General features: G+C 39.9%; 1 protein-coding gene across 3 annotated transcripts in view; it reads left to right on the top strand.

Moving 5' to 3' along the window:
* LOC131062954 (CSC1-like protein At1g62320) overlaps positions 1-22069 on the top strand; it is a 148981-nt gene that overhangs the window by 122798 nt on the left and 4114 nt on the right. For all 3 annotated transcript variants that reach the window (XM_057996700.2, XM_057996699.2, XM_057996701.2), the window contains exons 10-11: positions 8856-9180; positions 10845-11078. In XM_057996700.2, coding sequence (XP_057852683.2) covers positions 8856-9180; positions 10845-11078 — 559 coding nt within the window. The remainder of the gene's footprint in view (positions 1-8855; positions 9181-10844; positions 11079-22069) is intronic.

A 22069-nucleotide genomic window follows, 5' to 3' on the forward strand; every position in this document is an offset into this window, starting at 1 on the left:
GGCTTTATTTCATTGCGTCCGTTAAACTTTAGCACAAGTTGTTCGAGAGTAAATTGTATTCTTCGCAGGTGTTTGTCGTGCCACGTTTTCCGCCTCTATTGTGCCATCTCTATCGCCCAATGAGCCATCATTCGTTGCTCATCCAATTTGTTCAAGGCGTACAACCGCTCTCAGAGACTCTCCATGTCACCTAGTCTGTTGTCAATGGCGATTCGAAGGCTCAACAACATGAATTCCATTGGCACCATCGCTTCCTGCCCGAACATTAACTAGAAGGGGGTCTGTCCTGTGGTGACCTTATACGTTGTCCGGTACGCCCACAGTACCAACGGTAAGCGTTCTTCCCAATCTTCCTTCTCCACTCCGCAAGACTTGTAAATCACAGAGACGATTATTTTGTTTGTCACCTCAACTTGCCCGTTTGCCCGAGGATAGTAGGGGCTTGATAAGGAGTGGAATATCTTGAACTCCGTCGTGAGCAACCGGATTATATGATTGAGAAAATGTTCTCCCTAGTCACTTGTCAATTGGATTGGAATCTCGTACCGTGTAATGATTTGCTTGTAGATAAACCTTGTTGTACTGACGGCCGAATTGTCTGGCAAAGCCCGTGCCTCCACCCACTTGGTCAAATATTTTGTGGCCACCACGATGTATCTGCACCGTCGGGCTCGACTTGCCTTCAAAGGTCCGATGAAATCCACACCCATCGTTCAAACAGTTCTTGGGCATTGGACGGGTTGAGGGGCATAAAATCCCTCTTCAACGGCCTTCTCGCCCATTGGCACGTGTCACAACTCGTCACCCACTCTCGGGTTTCCTTGTGCAGTGTCGGCCACCATAGCCCTGCCAATAGAACTTTCCTAGCCGTGGTGTCGGGCCCCATGTGTCCTCTTGTCGGGCCTTCATGTGCTTCTTGTAAAACACCTTGAATTTCTTCCTCCAGGACACATCGCCGTAGGACCTGGTCAGGTCCCATTTTATACAAAAGTCCATTAATGAGTTGAAACGTCTTACTCCTTAGTACGAGCTTCCTTCGCTCCCCTGGTGGCATCTCTCTAGGGAATTGTGTCGACAGATATTCCTCGATGCTTGCATAGCAGGCAGGAAGAACGGCAATGCGGAATAAGTGGGCATCCGGGAAGTCTTCATTTACTCCTTCCACCGGTTACCCTGACTTGATTCTAGATAGCTGGTCGGCTATCACATGGCTTTTCCCAGGTCGTACAATAATGTTGAATGTAAACTCTTGCAGCAACAGTAGCCATTGGCTGATTCACCCTTGAATGATTGGCTTATTCACCAGGTACATTAATGCTTGGTGGTCCACATAGAATGTGAATGGTGTGGCCAATAAGTAATGTCTAAACTTCTGGATGGAGTACACCATCCCCAGGGCTTCCCTCTCTGTCGTACTATAGTTTTTTTCCGCCTTTGACAGGAGTCTGCTCGCGAAGTATACCGGGTAATCTAGCCCGTGATTGCCAACCTGCACCAGTGTGGCCCCTATGGCAAAATTTGATGCATCGACGTGTACATGGAATTCTTTGTCCCAATTCGGATATGTCAGGATTGGCGCACCTACCAACCGTGACTTCAGTTCTTGGAAGGCTTCTTCCTGAGCCGTCCCCCATGCATATCATTCACCTCTCCTCGTCAGCTTGTCCAGAGGGCAGGATACTTGAGCAAATTTTTTGATAAACCGCCTGTAATACCCTGTGTCCTAGGAAGAATTTGACTCCCGTGACATCTGTCGGTGCCTCCATTTCCACTATCACCCGAATCTTTTCGGAGTCAGTCTTGAGTCCATCCTTACTATGTGTCCTAACAGCTTCCCTTGAGGCACCATGAATCTGCATTTTTTGGGATTGAGTGCTAGGCGGGCTCGCTGCATCTCTCCATCCATTCACCAAGTGCGGCCAGATGTGCATCTTGGTTACTGTAGATGGACCAGTCGTCAAGGAACACCATGAAGTTCCCTACTGACATCTTGTCAAATATGTGAAGGATTATCCGTTGGAATGTCGCTAGCGCGTTGCATAACCCGACTGGCATTCGATTATACACGTACACACCATCTTCCACTACGAAGGTCGTTTTTAATTTGTCCTCTTCGGCAATGGATATCTGGTTATACCCAAAAAATCCATCCATAAATGAATAAATTTCATGACCGACCACTTCCTCCAAGATGCTATCCGTAAATGGTATTGGAAACGGTTCCTTTATGGTGACCACGTTAAGGCATCTGAAATCCATGCAGATTCGGATTTGGTTTGCCTCCTTTTTAAGGGATATCACTATGGGCGACACCCACTCGCTGGTCTGCACTTTAGAAATAATCCCGGCTTCGAGCATACGTTCGATTTCATCATTCACTCTCACAGCATAGTTTTTATTCATTCTGTACTACCTCTTCCGTACAGGTACGGCCCCAAGTACGAGTGAAATTTGGTGTACGCATAGTTCTGGGGGCACCCCTTTGAGGTCCTTGTATGTCTAGGTGAATACATTCTTGTATTCCATGAATATTTTAAACGCGGCGGCTTTCAGGATTGGATTCCAGTCGTCGCCAACCAGGATGTTCCTTGACTATGCTTCCGTGCCGAGGTTTGTAGGTTTTACGGACTCTTGGTACCAGATTGGTTTCGTCATGTCAAACCTATGTGCTGGTGCCTCGTTGACAGGAGCATCCCCTTTCGTGTATTCCCTGTACGCTGGCGGAAATTCATTTTCATCCGGCTCCTCGTCAACCTGCAACATGTTGCACCCATATAGAAACTCGTAGTCTTCCATTTGCCAGTGGAAGAGCCCATTAAGGGAATCGGTCTCATCTTTCGAACATCCTTGGATTCCTAGGACACCTTCCTCATCTGGTTCCCTTCCGTACTTTCCTTCGTCAACTCCGCCCTCACCGTCCGATTCTGATTCTGACGCGAGTTCTTCACTCACGAGTTGCATTTTCAGGTCGATAATAAATTTTCGCCCAACTTTCTCCATGGATAGCATGTTACGCTTCCAGTTGTGATTCGCTCTGGCCGCCACCAACCACCCTCTGCCAAGAATGGCGTCGTATCCTTTCTTGGCGAGCGGAATCACCACGAAGTCGAGGACAAATGGTTGTGTCCTAATGGTCACTTGTTGCGCCATGAGCGTTCCAAGAGTTTTGATACCATGTTGATCTGCTCCCAGTAAGTTGAAGGTTGACGGCCACAGTGTCGGCTTGCCAGGCTTCTTCCAGGTTTCTTCCGGAAGCACATTCACTCCCGACCCGCTATCGACAATGGTGTCAGTCAAAATGGTGCCAAGTATTCCTATTTCTACCACCGCCGGGTGCCGACCACTGTATAGTGTCAGGACCAATGGGTCTGTTGGTGTTCTGCCAGGAACATCCGTATTCCGGGTCACCTGACTCTATGGAGTTACTTGCATCGTACGTAAGAGTGTTGTACATAATTGCGGCATCGTTTCCAGGAGGTCCTTCATCTTCACAGGTACTTCAATCTGCAGCATTTAATTCAGGATATTTTCCTTCGCCACTTCAGCCTTCGCCTCCAGCACCCGCTGCTTCTCCATGCGGGGTTCTGGGTATGTGGCCTTCTTTGCCTATGATCGTGTGATTGCCAATACGCGTTCCTCCGTCCTGTCAATGTTGAGCAAGTTCACTCCAGACTTTGGGCAAGTTCCATCATCGTGGTCTCCAGGCCCACACCATTTGCATAGTTTTTGTGGAGTTTCTTTTGAGGTGCATTCCTTGGCCAAGTGGCCCCATTGATTGCAGGCTCGACACTGGATCATTGGTCGTCCCTTCGCATCATATTGGATCTGACCCCTATTATTATTGTTATTATTGGTCTTCCCCCCTCGCCGGTTGTTTCAGTATCCGCCAGATGATGCATTATTGTTGGCGGTTTGCGAAGTTCCGGCGGTCGGCTGCTCTTGCATGAAGAGAACTTGTTGGCTCCTGGTTTTCATATTGTAGGGACATTCCTTTGTCAAATGTCCGGCAATCTGACAAATGTCGCAGAAAGCCTTCTTGGGGCAGGACCCCTTGGTGTGTCCGTCACTCCTACAGTCCGTACCCCACACGTCATTTTCTTTAGTCTTACTTGTACTCCCCTTCATGTCTTTGAATTCTTTCAGCATTCATTCCATATCCTTTTGGAGCGCATGCACCTTTTTACTCGATTCGCCACGGCTGCTGCTTTTCCTGTCAGAGTCTTCATCATCGTCGGATGAGTATTTATTACTTTTCTTCTTCTTTGACGTTTTGTGTTCTCTCTCGAGGTCCATCACCCTATTATAGGTGTCGTCATATGACGTTAGGGGTACAATTTTCATCTTCTTCCGTAGGGAGGATTTCAACCCTTCAACGAACCATCGTTTCTTCAACCCATTTGCGGGTTGGCTTTCCATTTTACCCAGCAATTCTTACAGCCTCCGGTTGTATGCCCGTATTGTCTCCTTGGGACCTTGTTTGGTACTGTATATCTCGGCTACAATTTCATTGTCATCACAGAGCAACCAAAACTCCTCCTTGAATTCCTTCTGTAGATTGGCCCATGTGGCCACTTTTTGCTTGTCAACATCGGAGTACCAATCTATGGCAAGCCTGCGTAATGTGGCTGGGAACTACTGTACCCACTCATCCTAGTCTGTCACTTCGTTGGCGGACCAAATAGTTTCACATGTGCGGCAGTGCCGTATGGGGTCTTCCTTGTCGTCCCCTGTGAACTTTGGCAATTTTTGTTTACTTGCCATCCCACCGTTGGGTTTCGCTCCTCTGATGCCTTGTGTTCTTGTACCTGATGATCCGCCGCCTCCGCCTCCTGCACCTGACCCTCCACTCGTGGGTCCTCCAGAGAAGGTTGCTAATCCCGAACCGAACAAATTGCCTCTCGTACGATACCCTTGTGTTCCCTCGGCACCTTCGGCTGTACTGTCACCTTCGGTCGTCTCCCTCTGGTTGGTTGTCTCCCTCTGGTTGTCCTCCGAAATGGACAAGTTCTTTAGTAGGTCTCTGGTAGCGTCGATCAGGTTTAGATTTTGCCTTGTTTGTTCCACCAACTATTCATGACTTCTTATCCTATGGTGGTATTCTGGCGAACTGTAGAGTTCTCCTTCGGCACCATCCGTGACTTCTTCTAGGTTCCCTTCGAGCAACCCTACAATAGTGTAGAGAGTGTAATTCTCTCTGTCTATCTCTGCCTCAGCAACCTCTGTGACACCTCCTGGGTTCCCTTTGAGCAACCCCTCGGCCGGTCGTCTGTCGGCAAGCTGCCTTAGCCTACACCTTCGTTCTATCTGTTGTCTGAGATTCAACGCTCTTTGTGTCACTTCCCATTCATCACTTTGTATCTTTTTATTTTTGTCTTTATTTAGTATATTGGGCATAAATCACTTCCGTACACAGCAAGCACACACCATGGACACAACCCAAAAAAACTTTTATTACTTCATCCCTCGTACATAATGTATGTTCATGTATTGCGCTCATCTTCTTGGCGCTCCCTAAATTCCCGTAGAATTTGTTGCCGTCAGTTCTCTCGATAGATGTCTTTCCTTCGGTTGTGGAGAGCCAAAAATCCTTGTGCCAAAAGGTTAAGCAGTTTGCTCATCAATCGATTCACAACGACGCTTATTCCGAGCGAACTCCACACAACATCTTTTGGGACATCTTTGGCGGTGGCTTCCTTCCGTACGTGTGTTTCGATTGCCGCCTGTAGGATGCAGGAGAAATCCTTCATGAGTGTCTTTTCCCCCTCGAACAATTCTTCGGGTTCTCTGTCAGGGTCACTCGTTCCTTTTGGTAATGGTTGTCCCATTATCCGTGTGCCATGTAGTACGTCCTTTTCCCGTTGCTCCCAGGTTTTTACTTAGGCAACGGCGCCAAATGTTTTCCCCGTAGGGTGTCAGGTTAAGACATTGCATAAATGATAGAAGTACACAGAATATATGGAACTCACAAGTGTTCTATTGATTCATAATTAGCCAGTACATACAATGATAGCAATATGTTCGACTACAATGGCATGTCCAAAGACTGGAAACAAATACAATATAAAGGAGTGTGGTCAGTTACCCGGTGCCAACTGCCAACAACCGACGGGTTAACTGCCGATGCTAACACAATTTACCTTAATGCTTAATTACCCGACAACACTTGTTAGACTCAGTAAGTACCCTTTGCTTCCCACTAAACTTCTCATCATTCCTTGCCTTCCAAATGAACCAGAGAATTTCAGAAGAGAGAGAGAACAATAACATATTATGAGTTTTATCGAGATTATAAGCAGTGCCTGTTAGAATTTCCATCCAACTAACATGATTATAAATATCCCAATTAACGAAACCTGCACAAAATAAATACCATATTTCCTTTGCATATAAGCAGTCAAAGAAGATATGTTTAATACTCTCAGGTTTTCTGCATATGGAACACAAGCCAATGTCATTATTATTGAGTTTGTAAGGCAGCCGCTGCAAAATGAATAGCCATCTAAAACAGGCCTTCTTAGGCTCTAGCATATTGGAGCAAATCAGCTTGAAATATTTCTGCCAATGCTGAAAATCTAATTTAACATTCCATTTCCTGTTTAAGTACTCAGAGATATCAACATTATTAGCAAGAGAATTGTAAATACAGTTGGCATTTACATTACACAATAGAGTGCCATCCAACCCTTACAAGCTTCTCTAATAACAGAGTAATTTCAACTCCAGTTGGTACTGGGTAAATTATACTTAAGGACTGTAAACTTTTTGATTCCAACTGATGGCTAAGCAACCTTGAAGAAGAGCTAGGGGCTTTCCTTTGTGCTCAATATTCTACCAAATGGATCTCTGACCAAAGATCATCTTATTGTTACTCTTCATTCTTCAAGGAATGACAATTGACAACATGGTGCTTGACCATTTCCCATGCTTTCATAAGCTATTAAAGACTAGGGAACCTGCAGGAGAAATCTCACATTTAGCAATGAGTAAATCACGAATGGACAGAGGTTTCCATCTCTTGGCATGTTTGGGTACAGCTAGTAAGATTTTGTTTCTTACTAGGACCTTCCAAGCTTCATTCCCATGAAGCACTCTGACAATCTATTTAACTGCTAGGGAAATACCATGCTTTCTCAAGTCTTTTAGACTTAAGCCTCCATTACTTTTGTCCATGCAGCACCACTCCCAATTGACAGAGTGCTTCTTTCTCTTGCCCTTACCATCTGACCATAACAAGCATCTGACTCTTTTTTGAATGTCATTCACCTGATAGCTGTTAAACAGCCATACAGATGTATAGTAAAGACTATAAACACAAAATCTTTTAGCAAATCTGCAACCTTACCACCAAGGGATAGGTGCTGTTTATTCCATCCATCTAGCCTTTTATCAACCTTGGTTTTTATCCAAGACCACATTTCTTTTAAGTTTGGGCTGATAGCTAAGGTATCCCCAGACATCTAACTTGCTTATTGGGGCGTGCATTTGCTATATGATGATATTAGGTAATTGGTTTCTTTTTTATTTCTTTTTTGTTCTTCTAATTCTTAAAGAAGAATTTGTTGATAGTACTGTTTATTCCATCCAGCTTGCTTCTCATCAACCTTGGTTTTTATCCAAGACCACTTTTCCTTTAAGTTTGAGCTGATAGCAAAGGTGTATTCCCAAACATCTAACTTGCTTATTGGGGCATGCATGTGCAATATGATGATAGTAGGGTAATTGGGTTTTTATTGCAGATTTCTTAGATTCGTTGTTACTTATTTGATAGAGACTTATTCAAAAAGTGAGCACAATGAAACAAGGCATGGAGATCCATTAGATTATTCAAAAAGTGGATTTACCACTGGTTCTTGTGATTGCTTTAATAGACATAGGAAAAATATGGAAGCCTAGATAAGGGACACAAATTATTTGACAATAAACTGGAAATCCTAATGCCTCGTTGACATGTGGCTTTCAGACTTCAGTTTGTGCTAAATTTGGACAATTGAGCTCGTTGATAATGCATTGAAAATTCTTGAAGAAAATGTTATGTGTTGGTGTTTTGCAAACATCTTTCATCCCGACCAGGAGTCCCTCAGCTTGGTCAAACTTGAAGCCTTGGGATAATGGCAATTTTTTCAGTAGGCATAAGGAATGACAAAATGATTCAGCAAAATGTAGGCTCATACTCTGCCATCTTAGAAAACAGAAGGCCACAGTTATTGGCTTTTAAGTGTGTTTATGGTTGTCAAAGTATTGTAATGCAGTCATTGCACTTCTGGTTTTTGTTTTCTATTTTAAGAAAGACTATGGAACTTATGTTTAACCCTAAAAGATCCAGACAAAACAATATCATAGCTGTTAACAACTTATGTGTTTGTTTTGAACTGATTGAATGATATTTCTTTTTAGGGTTTTCTTTAGCTTAATGTCCCAGTGAATTTAGAACCTGCTTGGCTTTGGTTGTTTTCAGTTGAAAGCCCTTTTTGGACCAGAAGATTATTAACTTCAGACCTAAGAATCTTGCCTTTTCATATACCTAGAAACTAAACTACTCTGAATTAGCTTAGAAGTGGAACTGTGATGTTCTTTTTATGTAATTCCTCCTTTTGCATTTGATCTAAACTTTTTCGAACTTGGACATAGGATGTTAAAAAGATTTGGGGAAGAAAAATTCCTTGGTTCTTGTTAAGGATCCATCTTAAATTGGATAATAAAACGGTGATTAGACACCAGAATAAACCAGGGACAAGCATTTAATCTATTTTGGGGCCCTCTTCCAATATATCGAAGGGGTGGACATATAGGTCTCTTTCGTGCTTTTTCATATTTTAAGTTGTTTCTTAACAACTCATAAGGCTTGTGATTTGCAGGATTCCCAAAACGATAGGAGAGACAATACCAAAGAAAGCAACTTTTTTTATCACATATATCATGGTTGATGGATGGGCTGGTATTGCCGGAGAGGTTCTACGATTAAAGCCTTTAATCGTCTTTCATATAAAGAACATGCTTCTGGTGAAAACTGAAAAGGATAGGGAAAAAGCTATGGATCCAGGCAGTGTGGGATTCGACCAGGCACTTCCTACATTGCAGTTATACTTTTTGTTGGGGCTTGTGTATGCAGTGATTACACCAATACTTCTTCTTTTCATTGTCTTCTACTTTGGGTTTGCATATCTTATTTTCCGACATCAGGTTTGTAATCATATCCACTTTAGTCAGTTCACTTAGTATGAGGTTTGGATTTAAGTGGAATCTTTTCAGTTGATCATGAATTTGAGTCAAATAAATTCTATGCCTTGAAAACTTTGATGTACACAGATAATTTTTAATTGTCAAGCTTGTAACTTAATAACAATTGATTGCAATGTGATTAAGATCTGGCTTTAAGTTAACATCTTTTAGGCTAAGTAGACTATAACTGATTCATCGATTGGTAGTGCATATAATGATCCATTGTATATTGCACCTTGGATGGAGTCTTTGCTTGGGATCCCCTTTTTCCTCTAAACTTCAAATAATACATTACTGATAGGAAATGTATGTATCGATGCATCCTATATTCTTCTTTACAGTTAGAAGGATTTTGAGCTACAAAAGGACATTCTAATAACTTGTTTGGCCACCTTGTTCTTTTTGTGTAAATTCTTTGCTTGGGATCCTGTTTTTCTTCCAAATTTCAAATAATGCAAAATGGAAAGGAAATGCATGTATTGATGTACCCTCTATTTTTTTCCTGTTGTAAGAAGAATTTTGGGCTAGGGGAAGACACTCCAATTAACTGTTTAGCCAGTTTTCTCTTTTTGTGTAAGTTTTGATACGATGCATAGGCCTGAATAACTTTATTTATTTTATATAAAGTTAGATTCCATAATCATAGATTCTTATTTTTTTATTACATTTACTTCAACATTTTTATACCTATCCACAAGACATAAGCACTGATAAAATCTGTAGCACATCTCACTTGGCCAGCCATCCTATCTATACAATCCAGACTAGTAAGGTGATTTGAAGACATTGTCATCAGAGATCAACATTCTTCTTTTTCTCAGAGATCCTTGACCTCGTATTCTTATTTACCTGGCAGGTGAGGCTCAGCACCCTTATTTGTCAGCACCCTCTTGACTTTCTTGACAAAGTAGCATTAATGGGGAAGCCATGTGCACTACTACATAGAGGAGGCTCATGTTTGATTATGGCATGAGCGATGCAATATGCACACTCAATATGATCAATATGACATTCAAGTTTGACTAATATTTGACTATTAATATGGTGGTGTATTTTGCTATGTTATTTGACTATAAATATGGTGGTGTATTTTGAACATAACTACTGCTGCAAATATGTATATATTTCTTATTTTCTATGTTTTTTTATGGACGAACCCAACCTTTCAAAAGAATTTTGCCCGAACCTGCAAACCGAACCCTCAAACCCGAACTGGAACCAGCAACTTAGCTTTAATCTAATCGCATTATCATGATTAAATATATTTTTTGAAAAGATGATTTAGAATTGAGAATGAAACTCTTAACCTTTTTATGGTTTGTCATGGTCAGCATTAAATGACTGTATTAGAATATAGTTTGTAATACAGCTTCTTTTATCCTGAGCAATTATAGTTTTCTTTTATATCTGTTATGTTGTGAAATATCCTGCCCTTCTGTTATTCTCTACCTCTGCTAATAATGAATCACCCTCATCAAGTGACATTTTCTTAGTTATGAAAAATATAATTTGTTATAAGCCATGTTACAGGTTTTGAACTTTTTATTTTCAAATAATATTTTTATTGCTTTGGACCATTGCAAATTCCTTCATATAAATTAAAAGGATACTGTTTCTCCTTTCAGGTGATTAATGTCTATAATCAAGAATATGAAAGTGCAGCAGCATTTTGGCCCCATGTTCATTCTCGTATAATTGCTGGCTTAGTAATTTCACAAATACTACTACTGGGCTTGTTGAGCACAAGAGCAGCAGGCCAGATGACACCTGTACTTATTGCCCTGCCAATACTTACAATTTGGTTTCATAAGTTCTGCAAACATCGTTTTGAGCCTGCTTTCCGAAGATATCCAATAGAGGTGAGTACTTTTGAGCAGGATATTTCCAAAAAAGAGCATCTTATGTTGGACACATTGTTTTGCATGAAATTGAAGAAACATCATCACCTTCAGAATCTGACACGTCTGAGTTCGTACAGAGGAGATGTGTTTTACACTGCTGATTACATAAGTTGAAAGATAAAATAGAAGTGATTTTGAATGAAATTGAGAAGCTTTGTAGTTGAAATCATATAGCAAAAATAGTTTTTGGAAATAAAGCGGAAAACTAAAAGCGTTTTATGTATGTGCATGTTTCATGACAATCAAAAGCTAGACCCTTGATTATCTTAAAGTCATCACTGCCCTTTAGTCTTTTCCAAACATGAAATCTTCTATAGCTTGTGTTCAGTTGAAGCCAATTAGATAGCTGTGTCTCATCATTGCAAACCTTCTTCATGCTTATGCAGGATGTCATGATAGCACACTAGTTTTTCTTTGATTCCTGGCAAATTTTGTAGTAGGGGTGGGCATGTGTTTGCTTAGATCCTGCGTTTTGTACTGAATAGCTGCAGCTTTCAGAAGCACATTTAAGGTGTCGTTATGTTGGCAAGGGCTAGGTAGATGGTTATTTTAAAAAATGAAATTTGAAGAAATGGCTTGATTTCCTCATTATTTGCAACATAGACCTTATGATTAGGGAATGATGATGTGGTGGTCATTTCATGTTTAGATCCTGCATTTTGTACTGAATTTCTGTAGCTTTTGGGAGCCCATCTAAGGTGTCATTTATATGGGCAAGGGCTAGGTGGATAGTTCTGAAAATAGAGTTTGAAGTTTGAACAAATGGTTGGATTTCCCTCTTTGCTGCTACATAGACCTTGTAGTTAGGCAAGGATGTTGGGATTGCTATGTCCTTACTTTGATCCTGCATTTTGTACTAGCTTTCAGGATCCCCACTCAAGGTGTCATTTACGTTGGCAAGGGCTAGGTTCAGTTCATGGTTGTTTTTGAAAGGGAGTTTAGACAATTGATTGAATTTCCTCTTTGTTTGCCTACTTAGACCTTGCATTTAGGGAAGGATGGTTTGACAGGATTAAGATATTTATCATACAGACTCAAAAGGAGAGCCACTTTTTTCATGACAGGCCCAACATTGATGAGAGAGTACCTAGAAGCGGCAAGAAAATGCCTATTCCTAGAAATAAGGTCAACACTTAAGAGGCTGTACTATGAGAGAAGTTATCCTATTTGACATGGGTGTGTTAATATGTCTAGATTTTTTACAACATGGCTAACATTGAGACATCAAACAACACAAAAGATGATCCTACAAAATTGAAATTGTGGAGCATTGGTTGGTGTAAAATTTCTACTCAAGATAGGGTGAAGACATATTAATATTCATCACTGATGCAAAATTTCATACATAAGTACAATAGTGTATACATTTTAGCACCTTTTACACCTTTTTTACATAAAGGATAAATCGCAACTTGTTTTATTATTTGTTGTAATTAATTTTCAAATATTAATTTTATATATTATTTCAATTGATGTTTCCTACCATCTCCAAGTTTTCTACTAGATCCGCCCTTTTCTGTTAGTAAATTTTTTGCTTTGCAAAGCATGTATTGGAATCAGGTGAATTTGTGTCATTTTGGCATTAACACAATTCCACTTGCATTCAGCCAATCCAGCTTGATTAGAATTTGCATACAATATCAACTGTTTCTGCTTGATCAATTTTATGACTTGCTTATATTGTAAATTGGTCAGCTAGCCACCAATATTTTTCAGTTAATTACTTAGTTACTGGTTCGGGTACAGATTCGGATACAAAATTGGGTACGGAATTGCGGGTACGTCCACACACACACAATATTATTATATATTATTAATATAGTAAAATATTATATTTATTATTAATATAATAAAATATATATAATTGTATTATATATATAATATAATAATATACTAATATTTAATAAATTTAAACATAAAACAAAATAAATAATCAAATATGTTTAAACTTTTAATTATAATATTAGTTTAATTTAATTTTTTTAAGTAATAAACTTTTACATATTAAATTTAAAAGTACCAAATCAAAGGATATGAAAAGTATAAATAACGCTAAAATAAAAATAAAAACAGAAGTCAAAGCGATCGAACGGAAGAGAGGGGAGCCGGAAGAGAGAGAAAGAAGATGGAGAACCCGCAAGAGTATATTTTTTTATAAAAAAACACAGCTTTTTATAGTTTGCATAGGGCCGAACTAGTGGCGAACCTAGGGCCCGACCTGACTTGAATTCGAACCTGGCTTGAAACCAGCTCTACATCCTACCCTACAACCACGAATCTGGTATCTGAGGTTAATTACATTGTCCTTATTCTAGTCTTTGTATTCTCTTAGCCTGTCCATACAAAGAACTTGTGATCAAAAAGAGGTAGGATTCAATTGATTGCAAAAAAATTGTGGACTTGAGCTAACACCCTATGGGATTATTAGACAGTATCTAAACAAAGTAGAGAAAGTGTTGCTTGAACCCCCATGGAGGTAGTGATATCTCCTCTATATCTCATAGTAAATGGGTCACATGAAGATGAAGTGCTTCTTAGTTCCACCTCTTGGAGGGAGTAAAGACAATAGATTTGATCCTACTGAAGAACATGCTGATTTTTCTCACCCCATAAATGGTAGGAACATCCTCAATTGGCCAAGGGAAAACTTCTAAACATGCAAATAATGGTGTTGGAGATGGTGAGGATGACATAAGAAACCATCCTCCACCTCTAAGAAATGTTGTGTAAAAAGCAAGCTTTAGGTTGAGTGGCACAAGAGAAAAGCTCTAGCGATGGTCCTTCATACATACAAAGTTTGGCCAAAAATAGTTGAGGTTCTATCTCAGTAGAGTTTGTCAAGACTTGGACAATCTAAACCATTTCTGTTTTATTTGCTAAAAATATTAACTTAAAAAATTAAAAAAGAAAAAAGTTAAAAGTTAAAACTAAAATATGTAAGAATGAAAAAGAGAGCTGAAAACAAACCTAATTGTGAAATTTTCAAAGAAAAAAATAAACAGAAGAAAAGAAAAAGGAAAATGAAGCGTAACTTAAAAAATAGTACAAGCAATGCAAGCAAGATTTTGACAGAACAAAGACCTAGAAGGGACCTAAGGGAAGGATAGATGAATTAAATGGAGCTCAAGTGTGGAGACAAAATGAGCAAAGGAGTAATGCATGGGGGATGGGAGGATGCCCAAAAGCATGGAAATTGGACGAGACATTACAAAAGCCCTAGCTTACACAAAAACCCTAACAATCAATTTTGGGGCTTGGTTGAAAGGAGGCAAAACATGCAATACCATAGATAGAGTTTGAGGGGCATGCAAACTAAAAGAGGATATTGTGGCCATAGGTATGAAGAATATCCCTTGCATCTATAGATCTTTAAATAGATGTGTTTTATCTCTAGAGGGTGGAGTGGCTAGATGGATGGCACAGTTGAAAGAGAAGGCCTTTTTTATGAAGTGGGTTGTGGAATGGCCAACCTTGATTAGCGTTAGGAAGTGGTGTCACACCAACTAGAGCCAAGAGATCTCCCTACAACTATTACCCAGTTGTTTTTCCTTGTTGAATGCCCATCGAGAAGAACAAAGAGGCAAATCCCGAATTAGGGGCCGCATATGATGGGAGGGAAGGGGCTCTTTATCAAAGATTGGGAAGGTGATTTCATCCCTATCAAAGAGGAAATCTCTAAAACCCTAGTTTGGGTAGAGGAAACCCTTAGAGAGATGGGAAACAAGTTGGGCACCTTTGTGAAGGCAAACGAATCTATAAAATATAGGGATTACAACATGTATGCTAGGATTTGTTAAAGATAAAACCTTATTTGTTGCTTCCGACAAACTTAGAAATTCTATCTTCATCTAGGGTTTGGCATTAGAAAATTGAAGTTGAGGTGATAGATATTTTTAATGTGTAAAGAGGGCACTTATCAAAGGACTATAAGATTCAATTGTGGGAGGAAGCCCAACAACTTCCCACCAAAGAACAAGGACAACAACGGGGAGACAACAGGCAAGACTTACATTTAGATGCCTTCGGAGATGTAAGGACACTAGAGAAGGAAGGAATGGTACAGAAAAGGAAAAATTAGGTTGTTGAGTCTCTTAGGATGTTGAGAGGTTTGCAGATTTAGAAGAACCAGAGATCATGCCAGAGGGAAAGTTTGCAAAAGTAGTGTCCAATCAAACCAAGCATGACACCCAACTGGAAAGAGAACTGGGGGCTTTAGGAAACTAGGCAATCATAATTTCAGAATAAAAAAATTCAAAGTTCAAAGAAGAAATGGCCATGGGTCCAAAGACAATGGACAAGGATCCTAGGGAAGGGTTACCCCAAAAGATCTAACAAAAGAAATTCACTTTGGAGGAGATAAGGAAAACACCCATCCCTGTACAGTTTCTTTGCTCCTAGATTGATTTTGATGAAGACGAAGGGAGCATTCTTGACATTAGAATGATTGGACAAATTTTATCCACAAAAGAAAAGCCCATGTATGGCAAAAGAAGATTGAAAGCTAGGAAGTTGAATAAGGTGATGCTGGAAATTGCAGGCAATGTGAAAGGGCAATTGAAGCTAAGATCAAGGGAATCTCCCTTTGCAAGTCGTTGTGAGGGCCTTAACATGGAATGTTAGGGGTGTCAATGCCCCTAACAAGAGATGCCTAGTCAAACGACAAGTTGATCAACTGAAAGAAGATGTTGTTTTCCTTTAGGAAACAAAATAGATCGGGAAAGTGATAAAGCTTTGATGACGAAGTGGAGGCAATGGGAAGGTTTGTTTATGGAAGCAAATACAACTTCAAGGGGACTAGGTCTATTGTGGAACCCCTACAAATTAAACATTGGAAATGTGACGATGAATAGAAATTGGTAGTTAGTCAAGGCCAAAATCAATACCATGCAGGGATGCTTCTTTTCAGTGAATGTATATGGCCCTACTAGGACAACCAACAAGTGAGAGTAGTTAGCTATTGAATATCATCCAAACTCCTAGGGAGGAGAAAGTTGTCATAGAGGGTATTTCAATACCACACGAATGTACTAGAAAAAAAGGGAGGTGTTTCATGCCTAACACAAGCCCAAGTAGAATTTCAAAATTTTGTCATCAATAATCATCTGCAAGAGATCAGCCTAAAATATGGAACCTCTACATGGACAAATAGAAGAATAGGGATTGCATACATGTATTGCTGAGAAGTTGGATAGATTTTTCATATTTAGAGATTGGGAAGGGTTCAATGACTAATTCAGACCACTTTCCCGTCCTCCAATTTATGTCGGATGGTACCCCGAAAAGATGCCCCTTAAAGTTCAAATGCACGTGGCTAAAAGACAAACAATTATGGGATAAAATGGAAGTGTGGTAGAAGGAGGCTCTACACTGGGTGGCTCAAAATTATATCAAGTCCAAAGAAAGCTCACATACATCAAATCACAACTAAAAGAGTGGAACATAAATCATTTCAAGAATATTTTTAAGGAGAAGAATAAGCTGGAATATAGTTTATGTGTAAACCTTTTGTATTTCATGTTTGGCCCCCTTGGTGCCAATTTAATAAATCCGAAAAAAAAAATTGTGAATTTCCTAATTTTTAGATTCTAACTGAACTCTTTTTGAGACCCCGAACTAAATTTTTTTTTTCTTCCAAGCAAACTTGCTTTTAAAATCATGTGGACCATGTAAACTAGATCATTATCATTCAAGATCTGTTTTCTTTTTAAACTGTAGCCATAGCTAGACTTTAATTGGAAGATTTCAAAGGGAAGGTAGTGCTAGGGACTGTTGATGTGTTTTTTAGGCACATACAAACACAGAATAAAATACCTAAAGTATCTTATCCTCTCTTGAAAAAAATCTCTCAAATGTTGAAGATTAGCTTAAGGACCACTTGAGAAGACTCCAAGGTTCATGAATGTAGGATCACTACGTGTGGATAAACTTCGTTGGTCATTGTGATTGTTGTTTCATCAAGGGGCATTTATGGTTACGAAAGATTTCATGTAGAATTTTGTGAATGATAATGCAATGAGGTTCTTTCTTAAGACTACTGAATGATTGTCAAAAAATGGCAAAAGCGAAGGGTTTAGAGAGGTTCTAAGCTATCCTAAGAATGAATGGATAAAGAATGACACAAGTGAAACTCAACTAGTTGTAGCATCACCATACACGAACAACTCCGCTAGAACTAGTGCAATCTTCTAAGGATACTTGGAGGTTTTCAAATCATTGCCAAGCATAGATACCATCACTTGAATGCATATCAATGATTGAGCAACAATCGAACTTAAGCAATTTTAAAGGTTCCAGTTAACCACGCAAGGCTCACTTACAATCAGCAAGAGGCTAGTGGTATGGATAACGAGTTTTACAATACATCAAATGCAACATTCCATCATTTAATCTAAATTCTTAAACTAACATCAAAGATTGACTTGAGAAGATAAAGAACCATGCAATAGGCTTCAAAGATTGAATAGAAACACCATAACTTCAATGTTTTATTAATCCAATGGCCAAACAACAACAATTCTTCAAGTCCTCTTATCACTCTTGACTTCTAATCAAAATCTCTCTATTCACTATTCTAGATCTATTCACTATTCTCTCTCCTATTCTATTATTAACCTTTACAAATGAAATGAGTGGAGTTTATATAGGACTCCCAAATACAATGAAGGGCCGAGATCAAATGGAGATCAAGGGCCAAGATTTTGCCACCTAAACCCTAACCCTAATTAGGGTTTGATACAAATGAAACCCTATCTAGATAACCATCATCATGGAAACAACCAATGAGAAAATAACATGTGCCAACACGGAAATCGAGGAAGCATCCTCCAATGGGAAAATGAAATGCCAAATGGGATCATAACAAACTATCTTCTAGAATCTGGTTCCCTTTCTCATGTTCCTTTTTGGCATATTCGATGAATCTGGTCACCATATCATCTATCTCTGTCATTGGGATCTCAACTAGAGACTTCAATTGCTCCTCTATGTGCATGACCTCATCAAAAGCTTTGACGATGGCATCCTCCCATTCAGGTTTGAGTTCTTGAGTTTTGCTTGCTAAAACCACAAATTCAAGCACATCATTCAATCGTTCCTTGGTGATCATTCCATCAACCCCATGGAAGATAGCTCTTATTCTTTCCTCCAACTCCTTAGCTTCTATAATTGTTCCGAGATCAATCTTTCTTTCCAAAACAATCTCTGCTACTTCCACTAACTTATCATGGATTCGGTGCATATCATCTTGAACTTGACTACACCCATTTCCAATCTCCTCAAAAATGATCTTCTCCATGCGAAGTAAGTTACTCCATTGTAGAAGGCTAGGCATAGTTCCTTCTCTTCTTATCTTCTCTCTTGATAGGACTTCCCTCGGTGTTTTCCTTATTACTTGAAGTACTGGAATGATGACATCTCTAGCATGAGAAAATACTTCGGACGCTTCTATGAGGACATGAGTTCTCCCAAGGACTTTTATGACTGTATCGAGTGTCTACATTATGTCCTTCATGAATTTGCTAACTCTAGTATATGAATCCTCTATCCATGCATCCATCAACTGTGCGGAGTTCCTCATCTTCTCCATATGATCAACTGATTCTGCGGGAAGCAAGGGAGGCGGTGTAGCTACTGGACTCTGATGTCTCAATGGCTGCTGAAATTGCTGAACATAGTTCCTCCAGGCACTTATCTCCTTTTCTAATCTTCTATTCTTCTCTATTTCTGCTCTCAACATGTCATTGACTGCCTTCAATGAATCGGTTGCATCACCTATAGCTTGCTCGGAGGTGAGTGGACCTAAATCAATAGTCTCCATATCATACTCATTAGCTGTGATCTCACCTTCGTACTTCTCAACCCTTGGACTAGCTATTTGCAACTTCCTTGATCCCGAATCATCTCTAATCACCTTAGACATCTTCGTAGCTTTCCTTTTCTTAGTGACTTCCTGAGTTTGGCTTAGAAGACTTGCTATATCATATGTTTGCTCTTCCTCGACTACTATCACTTCTTGAGCTAGTCTTTCTTTTAGCCACTCTAGAATAGAAGACCTGCCTTCTTGAATTTGTGCTTCTTCATGCATTTGTTCATCTCTAGGTGGTGAGGTAGTTTCATCATTCTCCTCTTCTTCGCCTCATTCGATCTCTTGAATGAGATGGGTGAGATCTTCTTGTTCTTTTGATCACTTCTCCTTTCCTTTATCATTGTGGACTATAGATTCTGTTGATTCATTGGCTCCTAGACTCAACTCTTTTTCTTTCCTTTGTTCTTCTTGTTTGGAGGAAGGATGACTCGTACTTGATTTATGCTTCTTCCTTGAGGGTTCCTTTTCTCCATGATCTTCTTTTCTCTTTGATCCTCTTGAATGAGATGGTTGAGGTGCACTCCCACTTGCGCTTGCTTCCATCTTGATCATCTGCTCTTTCCTTTGAGTTGAATGTCGGTGCTATATTTTGCTCTTTCAACTTCTAGTGTTGTATGCCTATCCATATGCGGGTGTACTCTAAAACTGGTTTCATCAATTCTTTCAAGTCCTCAATCTCCATATCTGCCCATTTGAACTTGATCTCTTTATCTTCTTTGGCGTAGGCTGCTTGGAGATATTTGCCATTATCTTGAACTTGATCGGCAACATGAAACATCTTGCATCTTTGGATGAAATCAAGAGGTAGCTTGGAATACATCTTCTTCACTTGTACATCATCTTGAACGTTTATCCAATAGTCCTCAAGATACCACCGGTGTCCATACTTCTTTCCCAATACTTCTTTTACATTACCATATGGATCGAAGCAATCTCTAGTTGTAAATGCCTTGAGTGAATGGAATGCCAACTCTCTCTTGGCATCTTCTGCTGCATGAGTGGAGGGGCATGATTCAATAGAACTTCCAAGCGTGATAGGAAAGGAAACACCGGCTCCATGCTTATGTCTATATGCCTTGATGTATGCCAATAACTGTCTCACCACTTCGAGTAGCACCACTCTATTTGTTGGATAGCACGGCAACATGTAGGGAGGAACAGGAGATCCTTGAACTCTGATGTATGTGAACTTCGGGAACTGGATGAACCACGCACCGTGTTGTTCTACCAATGCTTGTGCTTCTGGAGAGTCTCTGCTGCAATCCACCTCGAAGCTTCCTTGTGATATGCATAGTGAATGCATCATTCACCCTCCTATAGTGTTGTTTTGGTGGATGCTTAAGCTATGGATAACAATCATATACTTTAATCTCTCTAGGTCTCCTTCCAACTACGCCTGTATACATGAGTCCTGAATACTCATAATTTATTGCAATGGAGTATATGACATAGGAGCTCATATAGAACGTTCTAGTGCGCATTAACCTCCTTAATTGTTGATCAATGGTGTTGCTAATGAGCCTCGCCCAGTTGATTGCATTCTTTCCATGAGTGACGGTCTCAATGAAGTAGAACATCCAATCCTTGAAATATGAAGCCTCAGGTGCACCAATCAATCGATGGAGTAAGGTGATGAAGTCTTTGAATTCATCATTGAAGTCTATCCTATGTAGTTTGTTAGGCCATCTGCTTCTTCCACCTCTACTCTTCTTCAACCAAAACTTATCAATGATCTTCGCACAAGCATCTGGATCATCATCGTAGGCGGATTTAGCTCCTTTTATGCTTATGTAGACCATGTCTTTAGGCTCGGGTAGATAAAATGTCTCGCTGAGTGCTATCTCCGAGAGATTTTTGAGTATTGTTCCATCCTTCGCCACAATTCTCCTAGATGCAGAGTCATAGTGTTGAGCACATTATACAATTAGCTCATAGCATTGCACCGCAGGAGGAAATCCAGCTACATTTATGATCCCACTTTCAATCATCTTCTTGGCTGTAGCTGTAGGTTCATTTATGTATGATGGGTGCTGGAACTTCTTGGTGTCGAACTTCCCAAGGTTGGTGTCTCCTACTTTGCTCCAATGCGATGTGATCCTGCTTTCGAATGCACTTCCCTTCAAGTCTTCCTTGATGAGCACTTGGCGGGAGAGGGTCTTGTTTGGGTTAGGAGCCGCCATCTTTCACCTATCAGAGATATGCAAGTTAGAAGAATAGTGGTGAAATATTGATGTGCTAAAGTTTATTTACTCAACTATGAAATGATTCTTGCTCCTTGAATATGAAATCAATTGCTAAATAAGACTGATTTACTCATTAGATGCATTAGGGAGGTCTAATTTTCCTTACAAAATCACTATCAAACCTAAATCAGACCTGCTCCTGTCTTTATATCAGTCTAAATGATGCTGATGCTCAAGGGTTCGCTGTCTCCTTAATTCTTTGCTGCTGAAGGATGAAATTCGCCCTCCAATCTGCTAAAACTCACCTTTGTGAGGAGGATATTGCTGCTCCTTTGGAGTAAATTCGCTGTTGACAATGATTAAAATCGCCTTTCCTACTGAACTTCGCTGATTGCTGATGGTAAAATTCACTATAGATTGCTGCCTGCTGGTGAAATTCGCTCAAGAGAGAAAGAATAATTTGTTTGATTTGATGGTGAAATGAAAATTTCGAACAATCTTATAGGTGATTAAGGTGAAAAGCTATGTCTTTTCCTACGAAGGCCAACTTGGCTAAATTAAATAAAAATAACAAATCACCTTGGCCGACTCACATCTTGATCAATTTCAAATTTTATTTTGAGTGCTAAAATAATGTTTGATTAACTTTAATGCATTATAAATCAATGAAGTTCGCTCTGATTTTTAAACTCATGAAGTTCGCTCTTGATCTCTAACTCACGAAGTTCACTCATGCTTCTCCATACACTTGAGATTCGCTCTTCTCCATTTAATCATGAATTTCGCTCCAAAATTCACAACTCATGAAGTTCATCTTTGTAGGTTAAGTTGTGATATTAAAAGTCGTTCATGTAAGCTTAGATATGAAATCGCCTTAAGGGTGTGTGCTCATGAAGTTTGCT

The sequence above is a fragment of the Cryptomeria japonica genome, chromosome 6, assembly GCF_030272615.1.
Source record: "Cryptomeria japonica chromosome 6, Sugi_1.0, whole genome shotgun sequence".
In the NCBI taxonomy this organism is placed as follows: domain Eukaryota; kingdom Viridiplantae; phylum Streptophyta; class Pinopsida; order Cupressales; family Cupressaceae; genus Cryptomeria; species Cryptomeria japonica.